The sequence below is a fragment of the Diachasma alloeum genome, unplaced genomic scaffold, assembly GCF_001412515.2.
Source record: "Diachasma alloeum isolate Michigan unplaced genomic scaffold, Dall2.0 Dall_scaffold_00378, whole genome shotgun sequence".
Lineage (NCBI taxonomy): Eukaryota > Metazoa > Arthropoda > Insecta > Hymenoptera > Braconidae > Diachasma > Diachasma alloeum.
Genome location: NW_021680517.1, coordinates 63,419 through 79,343, shown reverse-complemented (window position 1 = coordinate 79,343; position 15,925 = coordinate 63,419). Strand labels below are relative to the sequence as shown.

At 37.9% G+C, this 15,925-nt stretch overlaps 1 protein-coding gene across 2 annotated transcripts in view; it reads right to left on the bottom strand.

Moving 5' to 3' along the window:
• The window catches only part of LOC107041753 (optomotor-blind protein), a 201,095-nt gene that overhangs the window by 158,025 nt on the left and 27,145 nt on the right, over positions 1–15,925 (bottom strand). For both annotated transcript variants that reach the window (XM_015262478.1, XM_015262480.1), the window contains exon 2: positions 7,483–7,810. In XM_015262478.1, coding sequence (XP_015117964.1) covers positions 7,483–7,810 — 328 coding nt within the window. The remainder of the gene's footprint in view (positions 1–7,482; positions 7,811–15,925) is intronic.

Below are 15,925 nucleotides of genomic sequence, written 5' to 3'. Positions count from 1 at the left end.
GAATTTTTCAATAGAATTGCAATAAAACTTAAATAGAATTCTCATAGAGCTCCAATAGAAATTCAATAGGAATTCTTAGAGAAAGTGCCAGGTTGTATATTCGATGACAGAGGGAAAAATCAGTAAATTTCAAATTTTATAGAAAGTTCAGTGGAATTCCATTTTTTTTATAGTAAGAAGACAAGGATTTTCCAAAGTATTCAAATTTTAAATCGATATTCTAAAAATGCATAAATATCATTCTATTCCACTCTCCACTCGACACGACATGACTCAATCGGAGCTGAGTTCTAAGCGTTGAGCCACAGCTCAAACTCAAGTGCCGGGTTATGCCGTCTGATGAGTGTTCGACTGTGAGCCGGTATGGAGCGGCGTGTCGCGGCGTGAACTCGGGTCAAGCGGCAAGCCGAGGCTGAGCTCGCGCTCACCCGAGTTGCGGCTGAATCCCCGGTTGAATTTCTACCCGGGAGGACTGATACATGATAGGTGCTGGGAATTTAGCGGGAACGCACTACAAGAGCATCCATATACAAGCTAGACTTGAAGCATGTGATTGATAGAAGGAATCTGTGCCGACACCTTTCTTAGGGTGACGTTCCCTGAAGAGAGGGAAGAATAATGTTGTGTATAAGAGCGAATCCGCCAATTTTATATTTGAAAAATAGCCTCAAAATAAATTTTTTTTTTCTGTTTCCAATCGGAAAGTATAGTTCAAAAGGAGAAAAATGAGCTCAAACGGAGCTCTCTAACTCAATTATTGGCGGAGATATTGGAAGATGGGATTTTTTTTCTTCTAAAATCTTTTTTCTTCAAATCTAATGACGAGCCACTAATAACAAAAAAATTTGAGCCCATATAGATTTTATCGCAAATTTTCTCAGCTTTTCGAAAAAAATATTGTTTTTATGTATCTTTTTTTTTATATGAAAAACTCAAAAAGAAAGTTTGAAACGGTTATTTGGAGTCATTCCTTACCCTTTTTTGTTATTTGATTTTTTCATCGGAAGGTTCAGGAAATTTCCTAACAAAAACAAATTTTTATTTTTGGTGCTCACACAAACGCAGAGGTAAAATGCAGAGAAAAACAAAATTTTGTCTTCCCAAAAAATTAATTTTTCAAAAATATCTGGAAATCTAAAAGGGACTGAGAATTTTTTGTATAAATCTTTTTTGTAGAGCAGAATGAGATCTATAGAAAAGGTTATTACAACAATCCCTCTATCTCCTTTGCATTCCGAGACATAGTCCAAAAACTAATTTTCAGATTTGAACGACACAGCTTGTTTTATGTCTTCACCTCTGAATTAAGTTCTGTGCTGGGTTCTGATAGTCGGAAGATTTAATTTCTACTAATACAACGCTCAATAAATTATAAAAATGAAGATCATTTTTCAGGATTTTATTTATTTTTCGAAATGGGTACATCGTTGGTTTTAACCTAATCAGCTTAATGTGAGTTTCCTTACCGTAGAGCAAGAAGCATAATTTCTTCAGATAGAAGTCGAATTTATCGTTCATTCAAGTCCTATATTTTTCATTTCTCATTTTTTTACAGATTCCAGCGTTACTGTACGTGATTTTTTTTGAATGGTTGGCCAATTTCGGGTGATCCAGCTGAGAGTTTTACCGAACGAAAAGGTGAAGAACGGAAGAGAACAAGACTGAAAGAAAGGGGAGGAAGCAATTTTGGGTCCTCAGGGGCTCCACTCCTCTCCATCATGAAACCTTACAGGCTTGTGTCGCTATGGTTAGTATTCGCATTTGCACATTGGTATAAACAAAAAAGAATGAATAAAGAAGGGAAAAAAATCGCATGCAACGTGGTAGTGCACACGTAGGACGATTGGGTACCAATACAGGTTTATAGGGAGGGGGTATGGTGAGACGCGGGTATAATATCTCGTTTAGAAAGATTACAGGTTCGAAGAGGCTGCCAATGTATAAAACAAACATCGTTAACCGTGCCCTATACTTAAAGACCTCTCATTCTATCCTGCATTATTTACCCTTCAAATATGTGCATCCTCGATGGTGAATTTTAAACCTCTCACTTTTCCATGGCTGACGCCATCTCCGGAGGTCTGCGATTTTATTCTACACATTTGTTACCCTTTTTAATTTACTCATCTTTTTTCTTCATCTCGCTGCTTACTTCGATTAATATTAGGAAGTAAGTTTTATGATGATTGGGGAGAAAAATATAGCAAAGAAGACTTCAATTGTTATTCGATAGAATGGTCGTTCTTTAAATTGTACCCCATATGACGATACAAGAAAAATTCAGAGATATCTTCCTGTGTAGTTTCCTATGCCCGCATTCTCTGAACGTTGGCTGTATCTGTCCATGCAATTTTATATTTGTAATGTTCATGACTCTCCATGACATAGCAGCCATAGAATGACGGATTTGAACAATTCAATATCTTCTCAACGCTACCATAGTATATAGATTTGTTCTAGTGATGCCGTCGAGATTACACGATAAAATTTTTGGATAGATCATGACGGTAAGAAAAAGTATTGAAAGTTTTGGAATCGTCGCAATCTCGAAAAACATGGGATCGGTGCATCTCGTGACGATTTTGGGAGGACTTATCTTGCCTGGGTCTCGACTCTTTCGGTTTTTTCTGTTTGCATATCGCCGATATATCGTTATGATATGTCGGCGATATTAAACCGGAAAAAAACGAAAAAGTTGAGACCCAGGCAAAATAAGTGCTCAAAAAATCGTGACGAGATGCACCGATCCAATGTCTTTCGAGATTGCAACGATTCCAAAACTTTTGATGTTTTTTCAAACAGTGATGATCTATACAAAAAATTTCTGGTGTAGTCTCGATGGCATCACTAATTTGTTCACAATAAAATAGATACACTTGACTGAGCACATCCCGGGGCCGAATTGCCGATGCTGTTGAATCAGCCAAGCTTCGGCCTAGAATCGGCATGCCAAGTTTTGGCGGCCTACTCACGGCCAAACATCGGCTTTGGACTGGCATGCCAAGTCTCGGCGACCCCTTCATGGCCAAATATCGGCTGAACGTTAAATGGCCATTCATCGAATACCAAGTCTCGACCAATAATTGGGTAAACTTTAGTGATGCCGTCGAGATTACACAATAAAATTTTTGGATAGATCATCACGGTCAGAAAAAACAGAAAATTTTGGAATCGTCGCAATCTCGAAAACCATGGGATCGGTGCATCTCGTCACGATTTTGGGAGGGCTTATCTTGCCTGGGTCTCGACTTTTTCGTTTTTTCTGTTTTTATATCGCCGATATATCGTTACGATAAAACAGAAAAAAAACGAAAAAGACGAGACCCAGGCAAAATAAGTGCTCAAAAAATCGTGACGAGATGCACCGATCCAATTTCTTTCGGGATTGCAATGATTCCAAAACTTGTGATGTTTTTTCAGGCAGTGATGATCTATTCAAAAAAATTATCGTGTAGTCTCGACGGCATCACTAGTAAACTTCAGACCGAGACTTGATAAGGGTCAAAAAGGAAAGACAAGTTAACCGATCCGAAGTGTTAAATTCTCATTAGGGTCACTGTCTAGCAGGGAAACCGGGCACAATAATCCAATGGGCCAAACACTCACAAGGGTCACGAGGGTCATAAGGATCAAATAGGGGTAATAGCAAACCTACTTGTCAAAAAACGTGTAAACGGATGCTAAGGGTCAAACGATCATAAGGTATGTAAGGTTCAAACTCGAGACCTTAAGTGTCAAACACTTAAAAGGGTCAAATTATGATAACGGTCAAGCGGGGGAAATAATTAGAAGCATGAACAATTTTCAATTTATACAAATCATCGCAGAGAAAAAAAATCTTTGTTTTCCATATTCATAAACACAAATTCATTCACTTCCATTCTTGGGAATGCTGTAATCTTATTATTTATTGATTGTTAAAAAATAGGCTGCTTACCATATCTATATTAAGTTTCATCATTAAAGAAAATTAGAGAATCAAATAAGGATCCAATATTTCATTCATATAGCCGATAAACTTCTTCGTAACTAACAACTCAACGATGGCCGAGTGGGTAAAGTCAAATAGCTACCCGGAAGGTTCCAGGATCGAATCCCGACGAGTTCAACTTTTTACTTATCATTATCAGCGGTTATCGATTTCTTTAGGAAAGAACAGCCAAAGAATGTAAATTAAATCGTGAAAAAATAATGCATTAATTAATTTTTTCAACTATTAAAAATGAGTATTGGATGGGTCACGGGTACTGACCATCGGCCGACGCTTGGCAACAAATACCGGTCCAACGGTATCAAACCAATAGCTAGCCGAGGCTGGGCCCAGGCCGATTGAGGGTCGGCAGCCAAGGCTCGGCTGTTCGGCTGCTCGGCTGCCAGTACTGGCCCAATCTTGGCCCGATTGACTTTTCGTCCCTGGGTATATCGTCACAGGTCATGTTCATAAAAAAACGTTCACAAAACGAAACTTGATTTGACTTTGGTGAGTGAAATAATGGTTTCGACATCCCTGTCCAAGAATTGAGGCCCTTAAATTTACCCTCCATCAGAAAATTCATAGAAAAACTTCTCGTCTTATAAATTATTTGCATTTCAATTTTACATTTCACAAAAAAAATATTGAAGATTGATGCTGTTGTCACCACCAGAACTCTAGTCCAAAGTCGATAATATCTTATCCCCAATATATTGACACTTACCCATCATCTACCCGAAGATAAAATACCATTCGGTATCGCAAGTATAATTTTGCGAAACCGTAATTATCATTGACTTGAACACAAACTCCCAGCAATTAGCGCCCTCCTCTTCCCTCTTTGTGTCATACATATGTTATTGGTACATTCGATGTTGATGTCAAGATGGTCAGACGACGCATCCAGACCGATTTATCGATGCAGATTGATTTAGAGTGCTCAAGTCTCGACCATCGTTGTAAGATTACACCTCGCCTCTCTCTTTCCTCGCCCGCCGGTGCAAGTTTTACCCGAGGAAGACGTAAGGCACTTGGATCAATGTTGATAACAAACTTCAGCATTTATTCACGAAAAAAGATACAAACATTACTCAACAATTTATTGCTATATTTTTTTTATCGCGTTCAACTAATTAATATGCTATTTCATTAGACCTAATGACATTCATGTGATCGTTTTAAGATAGGGTAAAGAGAGATAAAAATAATAATTGAGAGTGAAAGTCTAACGTGGTATCTATCACAAGGGATTGTGGAATCCTCTTCGTCCTCCAGACGTGACCCAACTCTGACGCACCTGTCCGTCACCACAATAAATATGCAGATGTGAACGTATATGCTCACCCTTTTGTGCGACACGTTCCTTTTAACTACAATCTACCTCGTGTTATACTACTGTCGTAGTAATTCTATAATTTTTGAGGAATTTTATTCGTCCCGGGGTTATAACATTTGAAAATATACTGAGAGACATGTGTTTGCCTTCAAATTATATGTGATTAAATTTTCAAACTAATTGTCTCAGCGGTTCGTTATTGATTCAAATAAAACTGGGGGAAATTGAATTTAAAAAATGCCCAAAAATGTCCATTTTTCGTAAATTATGCATCTTTATGTTACTTGAGAGTGATCGAAAATGAAATAGAATCAGCTCACTGATTATTCAGTCAATTCAGTGAAAGTTTTAGAAGTGTCTTTCGATAGATATGAAAAAAATATACATAGCAAAATAATCAGAAGATGGTTGTTTTGATCCGTGATGATGGGCCACACACACTCTAACCCACCTCTTATGATTGTCGCATAACTGGCCTGTTATTTTATCTTAATCAAATGTCAAGAAGAATGTTTTATTAACATGAAAACGTTAAGTAAACCTCCTTTAACATTCAAAATTCATAATATCTTATTTTTAATAGACTGTGAAGTACATTATAACCCTGGCGGATCCCCCGATTGAGATTCGATCGACTGTCGATTGTAGAATCGAGTTGATCAGTATATCGATTCGTATGCGAGTGTAGTTCGATTCAGATCTCAGATTATTGATGGAATCGAGGATAAATCGACTTCATAGGAAGTCGATAGCTAGTGAATTTCGAATGACAAAAATTTATTGCACCAAAACTTGAACGGCTCATGTGGTGGTCGATTATGAAAGACTCCTTACGGTCGGACCAGGATCGACTTGAAGAAAGTCGATTGTGACTCGACTGTCCTCGTTATTCAAGTCAATCGACCCACAATCGACCAGTTGTTTAGTCGTTTCATAATAGTTTTCATAATTCCAGTGGGCGAATCGACTGATCCTTGAGTCGATTATTCCTCGATTGAGTTCATATCATTCACTTGTATGAAACGACTCAATAATTGGTCGATTGTGGGTCGATTGATGTGAATAATATGCGGGCAATCGCGTCACAATCGACTTTCTTCAAATCTATCCTGGTCCGACCGTAAGGAGTCTTTCATAATCGACCACCCCATGAGTCGTTTAAGTTTTGGTGCAATAAATTTTTGTCATTCGAAATTCACTAGCTATCGACTTCCTATGAAGTCGATTCATCTTCGATTCCATCAATAATCTGAGATCTGAATCGAACTACACTCGCATACAATCAACAGATCCGCCAGGGAAGAGTTAACTGTAGGACAAAAAATACCATGCTTGAAGAACCTTGGATTTCCTCTTTTATTATGGTTATACACGAACGATCATAAGGGAAGAGTGATAAGAGAGACGGAAAATGTACAAAAAAATGGAAAAAGGAAAAAAGCGTGAGAGGAAAAGTTTTCAATCGGGCGTCGAAGAGCGCGCACGAGCACCTCCCAACGTCTTTGTAACTAACCGCAAAAGCAGGTCTATACACCGCACCAAAGGAAAGAAGGTGTAGATCCATTCCTATCGCGTTTCCTGGTTTACTTACATTCTTTTTTTTTTATGTCTTTCACCTCTCCTCCCTCCCCCTCCCTCTATCTGTGACTCCGATCTGCAGTTACGCAGCCAGAATTTTTTTCGTCGAGTACAAATGCAGAGATGTATAAACGTTTGGAGACAAAAGCCCTAACGAGTAGGAAGCAGAGAAGAGAGACAGAGTTTCGATCGGCGATTGCTTAAGACTGTGACGACTGAATTATTGATAGGCTGTACGGTGACAAAAATAAAGAACCTAACGATTATTCGGAGAAATGCGAGTTCGCCAACGATTTATTTAATAATAGAAGTGGATATATTTAGAGAAGATTGGAAAGCGAATTCACTTCAATATTTTTTTTATATTGACAATGTGAACATCAGACCAGTATAAGAACATATATGTGAGAGATTATTTTTGCAGTTTTTCCAAGTCATATGATCTAGTATGTCTTTTTTTCATTCGCAGAACTGAATAATTATCTTGCAAAATCGGGTGAGCGTTGGAGGGACTTGATGGTAAGCAGATGTTTACATTCAACAATTATTACAAATGGGGAAAAGAAATAGTGGTGAAATAAGAAAAAAATCTTACCGGCCGCTCTTAGTGATGACCATTTCGGTTCCAAGTTTGTGGAATTTTTCCCAGAGCTCTTTACCCTCAAGGGTAACCTTGGGATCATCAACAACACCATCATCCTCGGGAGGATGAGGTGGTACGAGATGATGGGGTGCAGCCAGTGGATGATGGGGTGCCAGAGGTAGTGGTGATGAGTGCATCATGCCCGGTGGCAGTGGCAACCTCAGTGGCCTCATGGTTGGTCCACCTGGCCCACCCTGATGGTGGTGATGTAGAGCTGCTGCTGCGGCTGCCAGGACGGCAGCGTTTGCTTCCTCAGGCGTGTGAGGACCGAGTCCAAGACCTAGAGAGAAAAATCGCAAAGTTGAGAATAATGAAGCTAATACAATAGAATGAGCAGCAACATTCAATGCTTTGTTACACTGAGAGAAAAATATAATTCTGCCAAGCAGATATGTTTTTGACAAGAATCTATGGGAAGATTTTGTATGGAAATTTCGGGCATCTGTTTGTCTGAAACAACTTTGATTGGCAGAATTATATTTCTCAGTGTAATAGTCACACAGTAGGTTCTGCACGGAGAAAAAAATTCCAGAATTTTTCAGGAGAAATTCAGGCAAAAATTACCGTGCCGTCTGGTAAAGTGGGTTCAATTGTCTAGCACCAGAAAAATTCCGGTGCTGCATAGTGAAAATTCCGGTACCGCACAGTAAAAGCTTGATCTCTGACTGTTTTTTATTACATGATAAATTACATTCAATAGTTAAAAATGCATAAACATTGTCATTTAGCATATCATCCTATTAATTTTATATTAACCTCTTCTCCATATTCTCTCGCCCATATTAAAAGCAGAATGCGCGGCAAACGTTTGACAAGCCAATCCCACGTACGAAAAAACGAATGGGCCGAGCTTGGCCCAAGCCCGGTGGCCGGCCTGCCGAACTTCGGGACCCGTTCCTCAACCGGGACCGCGCCGGACTTGGTTGAAACCTGGAATGATAACATCGGGCCAGGTCTGGGCGCCCATCTCGGCCCAGCGTTGATTGCCAGTCGTTGGCCAGGCTCAATTAAACATTACTTAATTACATGAATATGATAATATGGGTGATTGAAATACAAGTAATTTAATATTACTCCTCAGCATTCGTAATAGGTTCAACGAGGAAAAAAAATCAATACCGGCATGCGACTGGTGCCGCACTGGCTGCCAAACTGTTCATGGCAATTATCAATAATAACAAAAACAAAATAATTAACATTTTTTAGGATGATTTTTAGTATTGATTGTGCCCTACCTACCAAACCCTAACGCAATCATCGCTGAAAAACCGATTTTGTTAACTTAAAATATTACCCCCTAACGTGGGCTCGAACCCACGACCTCACGACTACTAATCCGACGCCCTAACCACTAGTCTACCGCGCAATTCGTAAAACCTCTACTTCAAATCTTCCATATTAATTCCATCTCGGTTTTTTTCGACTTGAATGTTTTATCATTCAGTTGATAGAAATATTAAGTGATTCAACTACAGTTTAATCGGTAAATTAATTCAATAATGAATAATAATAATTATTATTATTAATTACAATAATAATTATAACAATTAGGATTACTGTTGAATGACGATTCTTCTTCTTTTCGTAATAATTAGCGAGTAACATGTGACTTCAACACCTACAATGTCACCATTTTTTTACGATTACACCCTTAATATTTTACCCTCAAGTTTCCACCCTTACCATTCAACCCTCAGAATGTCAGTCTTATGATTTTTTCGCCCCTTTCCATTATTGCGATTTGACCCTTACAATTTTACTCTTCAGATTTTACCCTTATGATTCCACCCCTATGATTCCATTCTCATCATCTCACCCTTACGACTTAACCCTTACAGTTACACCAACGGCTGGAGCCCAATGACCAAGCTCCGGGCCACCTCTGGCTGAGGCTTGGTTATCGAGCTCCGGCATGCCAATGTCCGGCCAAGGCTGGGCCAGATCTGTCAACCAAGGCTCGGTTACCTGCTCTTCTCCCGAGACTCAAGCCCTGGTCCCCAGGGATGGCCGAACCTCGGTCCAAGCCTGGGCGCCCAGGCTTGGCAAGCCCAAGCTTGTGCCAGGCTTGGCCCGTTTCTCCAACACTGGCATTTCGTACGTGGGATGTATCTCTACAGCGTTATACACCTCATGAAGAGAAAATAAGGGGCACTTATTTTATTTCTTAATCATTTTATCATAACACTAATTAATATTTCACTGAATTGATATTATGAAAAACATTAACCTGGGGTTTCAGTAAGGAGATATGTGAGAGAGGAGGCTAGAGGAGGCGACGGAATAAATCATCTGATCACGTTGAGTTGATGTTCGTGGTTGCGGAGGGGGGACGAAGAGTGCCGAAATCTTACGAATGCGCGATCGGGTCCTAGGATTCTGGTAGAGCACCGGAAAAATTTGCCAGCCAGTGTCATAATTTTTCTCGTATTTCTCGTAAAAATTCACTGTCGCTTCGATTTTACCGTGCTGCATAAGAATATTTCCCCGCATTTATCCGAAAAATGACTCGTGCAATAGTACTTTTTCCTACTCTTTGCGGTACATTTCGCCTGGAAAGACCATCTGAACCCACTTTACTGTATGAGCACGGTAATTTTTCTCGTACATTTCTCTCCGTGTGGTACTAATAACCCAAGACTTTAAAATGCTTGGAAGGTATTAGAATGTTTTTATATAGAACTGTTGGGTAAGTGAAGACAATGTCAAGTTGTGGTTGACATAATCTTTAGTATAGAACACGTTATAGTTCTCGACAAAATTTGACGTTCTTCATTCTTGAGGTAAACACGTGATGACGGATTTCTGTCCATTTTCTGAAGATGGAATTTTTTCATGTTCAAAATTCTCTATTTTTCATACTAATGAGGGAACATATAAAATCAAAATGTCTGTTAATTGTGAAAAATTAGCTGTAGTAGCTTTCACGAAATTGAATGGCCAAATGTTTTCTTGTACTAGGCTTCATGATTTTTATCAACATGAAAAAGATAACTTTGACTATCAATTGAAGAAAAACTGAAAATTTTTCGAGTTCTTCCAATTTTTGTTTCTGAACGGAAGCTTTGTAAATGCCCAAATTTAAATTTCCAATTTTATGTATTAGGGTAACTAAATGTGGTGTAAAAAGTCCGAATATGCAATTTTTAGATTGTGTCTGTATGTCTGTATGTATGTGGTATTTTTTCTTCACTTTTTTTGTCGACATTTTCTTATAAGAGATCAATAGAATTTCATGAATTTTTTCCACTAATTTTAATTTAATTTTTGCGTACAGATTCCAAAAAATTGATATTTTTCCAAAAATCTTTTTTCAACGATCATTGAAAAAATTGTCATCAAAATGGAATTAGTCACGGCTCCAAAAGTTGATAACGATACGCTACGGGGTTGCACAATTCCTTGTTGAGTTACAGCATATTGTTTATGCGATTTGAAAAAGAAAATCGGGGTTTTCATGATTACTGAAAGAATCATCAGTAGTAGCAATTAAATCAGGGCTTGAAAAGTATATTTCAATACCTTCTTAATCATGTTTGAAAACGGTGAGAACAGCATCGTTGCTTATCAAGTTACAGAATACGGTTATGAGCTTTTTATATGATAAATCTCCATCTCTATTAAACTTGTATATTAGTCTATTACGTTGCATACCTATTCATATTGATTCATGTTCCCGACTAACATCTGGCAGAACCTGGGTTAAACTGTGATTCAAATCTGAATAAACCGTGATTAAATCTCGGCTATACACCGATTAAACCTTGATGGAATCGTGATTAAACCCGGACTGAAAACGAATTCGAGTCGTGAGAGGGTCTGAATGTAGCATTATTTGATAGAACGAAATAATCCGAAAAATTTTGATTACATTTCCATTAATGATAATACTATGACATGAAAAAATAGAAGAAGAGAATAGTTAAATGAAGGTTTCAAAAAAGACCTCATTCGGAAGCACATTGCTAATTTATTAGCAACGATTACTAGTGGGAACTCAGATGGGGGCGGGGCGTAAGTCGTCGACCCTACATGCACGGGTTCACATCTTCGCCACTCGACAGTAGCTCCTTGGGAGAGATAGGGTTTGCAAACTTTTTACACGGATTAGTACCCCGTCCGATAGAGTATTCCAGTTCTTGACTTCCCAATACTCATTGTGACGAAGTCTAGTCTTCGCCTTATAGAACCACTCACAAGACTATGAGTAAACTAGAATTTTAACTGGATAAGACGTAGTTCAATGAGAGTACTTTACTTTCCCCCTTCCTACCCTAAGTACTGAAACTGTATACGAATAAACATAAGCATTACGGACCGGAGACTCAGGTCATCCCATGATCACCACCAACAGCAGATGACCCGAATGACCTAATCAACCTCTCGCCTGTGAGGAAAAGCGCGTTGATATGAATGGAACATCGAGTTCAGGAGATCGATAGAACTCGCCAGAATACTGGATGGAGCAATGCAATCATCAGGCGCCGAGAAGAAGTATCAACCGGAACTAAACAATTATCCTAAAGTAACAAATGGAAAAAGGGATAGAAGGATTGAATGATATCACACTGTCAAGATATTACACCAAACTTATCAACATCATCCTGAATCCTGCTTACAGTTGGAGGTTATGTTGCCCCAATGAACCAAGATTGACAAATACCGAAGCCAAAACACAACGTAGTTATCATACCAAGTCTACAGCGGATCCCGAAACAATTGGAGTTAATAACTGGATTTTTCCTGTTGGAAAATTCCCATATATTATTTATTTAAAAAAAAAATTCGGATATCAACATAATTCCAATGACAGAAGTATACATCGATAACTACAATTCCTGTAGAGTAACCCGGAGAGGTCGATAACTATGAATCCTGACGAGTTGACCCAATCTGCAATTAATTCTTGACTCTGACATTGACGGTGCTTGGGCCAAATGTTCCACCAATCAGTAACGAAAACCAGAATCTCAGGGAATTAATGATTTACCCTGACATTGGCGGCGTGATAGTCAAATCGATTACCCAATGCACACCACAATCAATGGAAAGCATGCCCATATAAGGAAATCATGTCAGGGAAATTGGGGGAATTTCATGAGAGGGACTCGGACTTAGATCTGGACATCATCGTTGTAGTAGTACGTTAAACTTAATGTCGTGGAGGCACATGAAACTTGAAAATATTTAGTTTCTTAGTTAGGTTAAGTTAATAGTCAGGTTCTAATTGATTAATTAGAAAGTGATATATCATCTTGCGAAGATCAGAATCATCTTTCCTGAGATATTTAATAGTACTCGAGGACCCTGGAACTGCGAACATAGGGCGAATAAAAAGGCGATTGTGCACGTGTCAACGTAAGTACGCTTGCGGATTAATCGAGTGACAAGTACATTTATTATTAAAGTGCGATTATAAATACGATCATCCGAATATCTGCCGCAGCGATTACGGACATAAATAAGTATTATCTCCGCAGAGATAATACTCAGAAATTCAAATAAATAATAAATTATTTACTTGATTAAAAATTGATTTGAATGGGCTTCACCAATCAGACAATTTTGCAGACCGCGTGGTATGAAAATCCCAATCCGAATTCATCTCGCAAATTAAATGAGAATCAAACCCGCAAGATTGATTAATAATTCTAAAACAACATTTCCGAATTGATATCGCGGAATGATATGAAATATTTGATGATGAAAAATAGTATGGTTTGGATGAGAGTGATAAGGCATGGTGATATTATCAGACGTGGTAATATTACAATATTATGATGTTAAAACCATATTGCAACCATGGAAATTTAAACGGATTCCGCAAAATAGTAAATTCAAAACCCGAACATGTAAAATATCAAAATCCATATTTCTTTTACATTCTAATAAATTCCAAATCAATTGTTTACTCTCAAAACTACGCTTTTAAATCATTTAGCCCGAACATCACTAATTAAAATTTAGGAATTCGATTAAATTGAACATTATTTATTTTTCTGAAATAATTGAACCATTTGATAATAATAAGAAAATTCAGTAGATTCATTGATTGAAATTATAATTCTTTCGAATTATAATTATTTTGAATAATATTCACATTAGGATTGATCGAGTAATAAATCACTCATTAATCGGCCCGAGCAACGGAACAAATTCAATTCTAACTTTCTGAATATTATTTTGATTATTGAAATTGAATGACTGCCCGAACATATTTGAATAAAATAATATTGTAATTACTGAGAAAGTAACAGCCAAGGTAATTAATATTATTTTTGTAATCATTTAGCGTGAACGAAATTACATGGCGCTCATCCCGGATTTTGAATAAATTGGACTCAAAACTGACCAATGGTATCATTGAGAATAGTGAATGAAGTAGAGAATTCAGCCGATTATAAATTGGAAAATACCGAAATTAAATTGTAATTCCGTTCAACGTTACATCATTTATAAAAAAATGCCATTGTCCAAATGTTGATGAATATCACTGACGATTCGCCGGAAAATTCTTCAATTCCAGATTCGGATCAAGCAGGAATACAGTACATTTCCTAATTTATATAAAAAAATATATAAAATATATAGTTTATATATATATTTTTTATACATTTTTTGATGAAGAATTGGATGATTCTCGACTCACCTGTTTCAGTCACATTCAGGATGTGAACCCACTTTTCTTCATCGAAATAATTAAAATGGCTAAAAATAAGCCGATAGTTACTACGTACACACAATCCACAACCGAGTGTGTAAATTTAGGGATAATTAATTAATGGATTTGCTATCCACCTGACCAAAAATCTTACGCTCAACAGGGACCGAAGTACCAATTTCAATAAGGACTCGTGTAATGTCTACATTTTCGAAAAAAATTAACTATTGGAGTATATAGCATTTTCAGTTTTCCTTTGCAATACAAGTTTCAATTTTCACCGGTTTAATCGCGAGTGAAATGACAGGGAATGTTGAATGAAATTTTCATTTTCTGAAAATTTGATTTCAAGTTTCAATTGTATTTTTCCATTCCGTCGATACTGTTTCGTTCTTTTACTTCACCCCGATTTCTATTTGCATCAATTTCTTATCAATTTATACCTATTACGATAATTCTGTATTCTTCCGTTATTGAAACAGTGAATTCCCTTTTTTGTAATTAATTTTCGATTGTAATACACATCCGTTTTTATATTTCCCAATAGTTGATACACAGGAAAATTTGAGGAAAATGTCATACAAATTTTGAAGGTCCAGGGTTATTCAGAGAATTAATTGTTCAGGTTTGATTTTGCTCTATCGGAATGCGATGTTTAGAGTTACGTGACACATTCCCCGAATAGATGGGTAACGTATTGACTGTGGGCTTAGGACAGGAGTGGGAGTAGAATTATTTCAAGAATTTTCCGGGACTGGATTTAGGCCAATCACACGGAGAGAAATATTCAATAAAAATTACGTATCTTTTCCGTAATTCCGGAGCAAAATGGGGTTGTAGGAAATTTTACGCAACTGTCACGGAATTTTTCCAGAGCGTTCCGTAATTTTTATCTGAATTTCCTGTGAAAAATTGCGATACCGTCACTTAAATTTTCTGAGTCGTTTCCGTAATCGATGAGCGAATTGTGAGTTCCGTAATTTTTACTGAACATTTCTCTCCGTGCACAGCGCAGTATTCGAGGTCACGATACTCTTTTGTTATCAAATTTTTTTGGAAATTACACACTAGCTTCTGGAAATTGCATCTGATAATTCCATAGTAGCTATTCATTTATTTCTAACCAATTGGATGTTTTGCTGGGAGAACGCCTCGAATACTGCGCTCCGCTTGGCCAAAATCCAGTCCCGAAAAATTTTCCGCCGAATATCCCACGTAAGAAAAAACGAACGGGCCGAGCTTGGCCCAAGCCCGGTGGCCGGCCTGCCGAACTTCGGGACCCGATCCTCAACCGGAACCGCGCCGGACTTGGTTGAAACCTGGAATGATAACATCGGGCCAGGTCTGGGCGCTGATCTCGGCCCAGCGTTGGTTGCCAGTCGTTGGCCAGGCTCAATTAAACATTACTTAATTATTTGAATATGATAATATGGGTGACTGAAATACAAGTAATTTAATATTACTCCTCAGCATTCGTAATAGGTTCAACAAGGAAAAAAAATCAATACCGGCATGCGACTGGCGCCGCGCTGGCTGCCAAACTATTCATGGCAATTATCAATAATAACAAAAACAAAATAATTAACATTTTTTAGGATGATTTTTAGTATTGATTGTGCCCTACCTACCAAACCCTAACGCAATCATCGCTGAAAAACCGATTTTGTTAACTTAAAATATTACCCCCTAACGTGGGCTCGAACCCACGACCTCACGACTACTAATCCGACGCCCTAA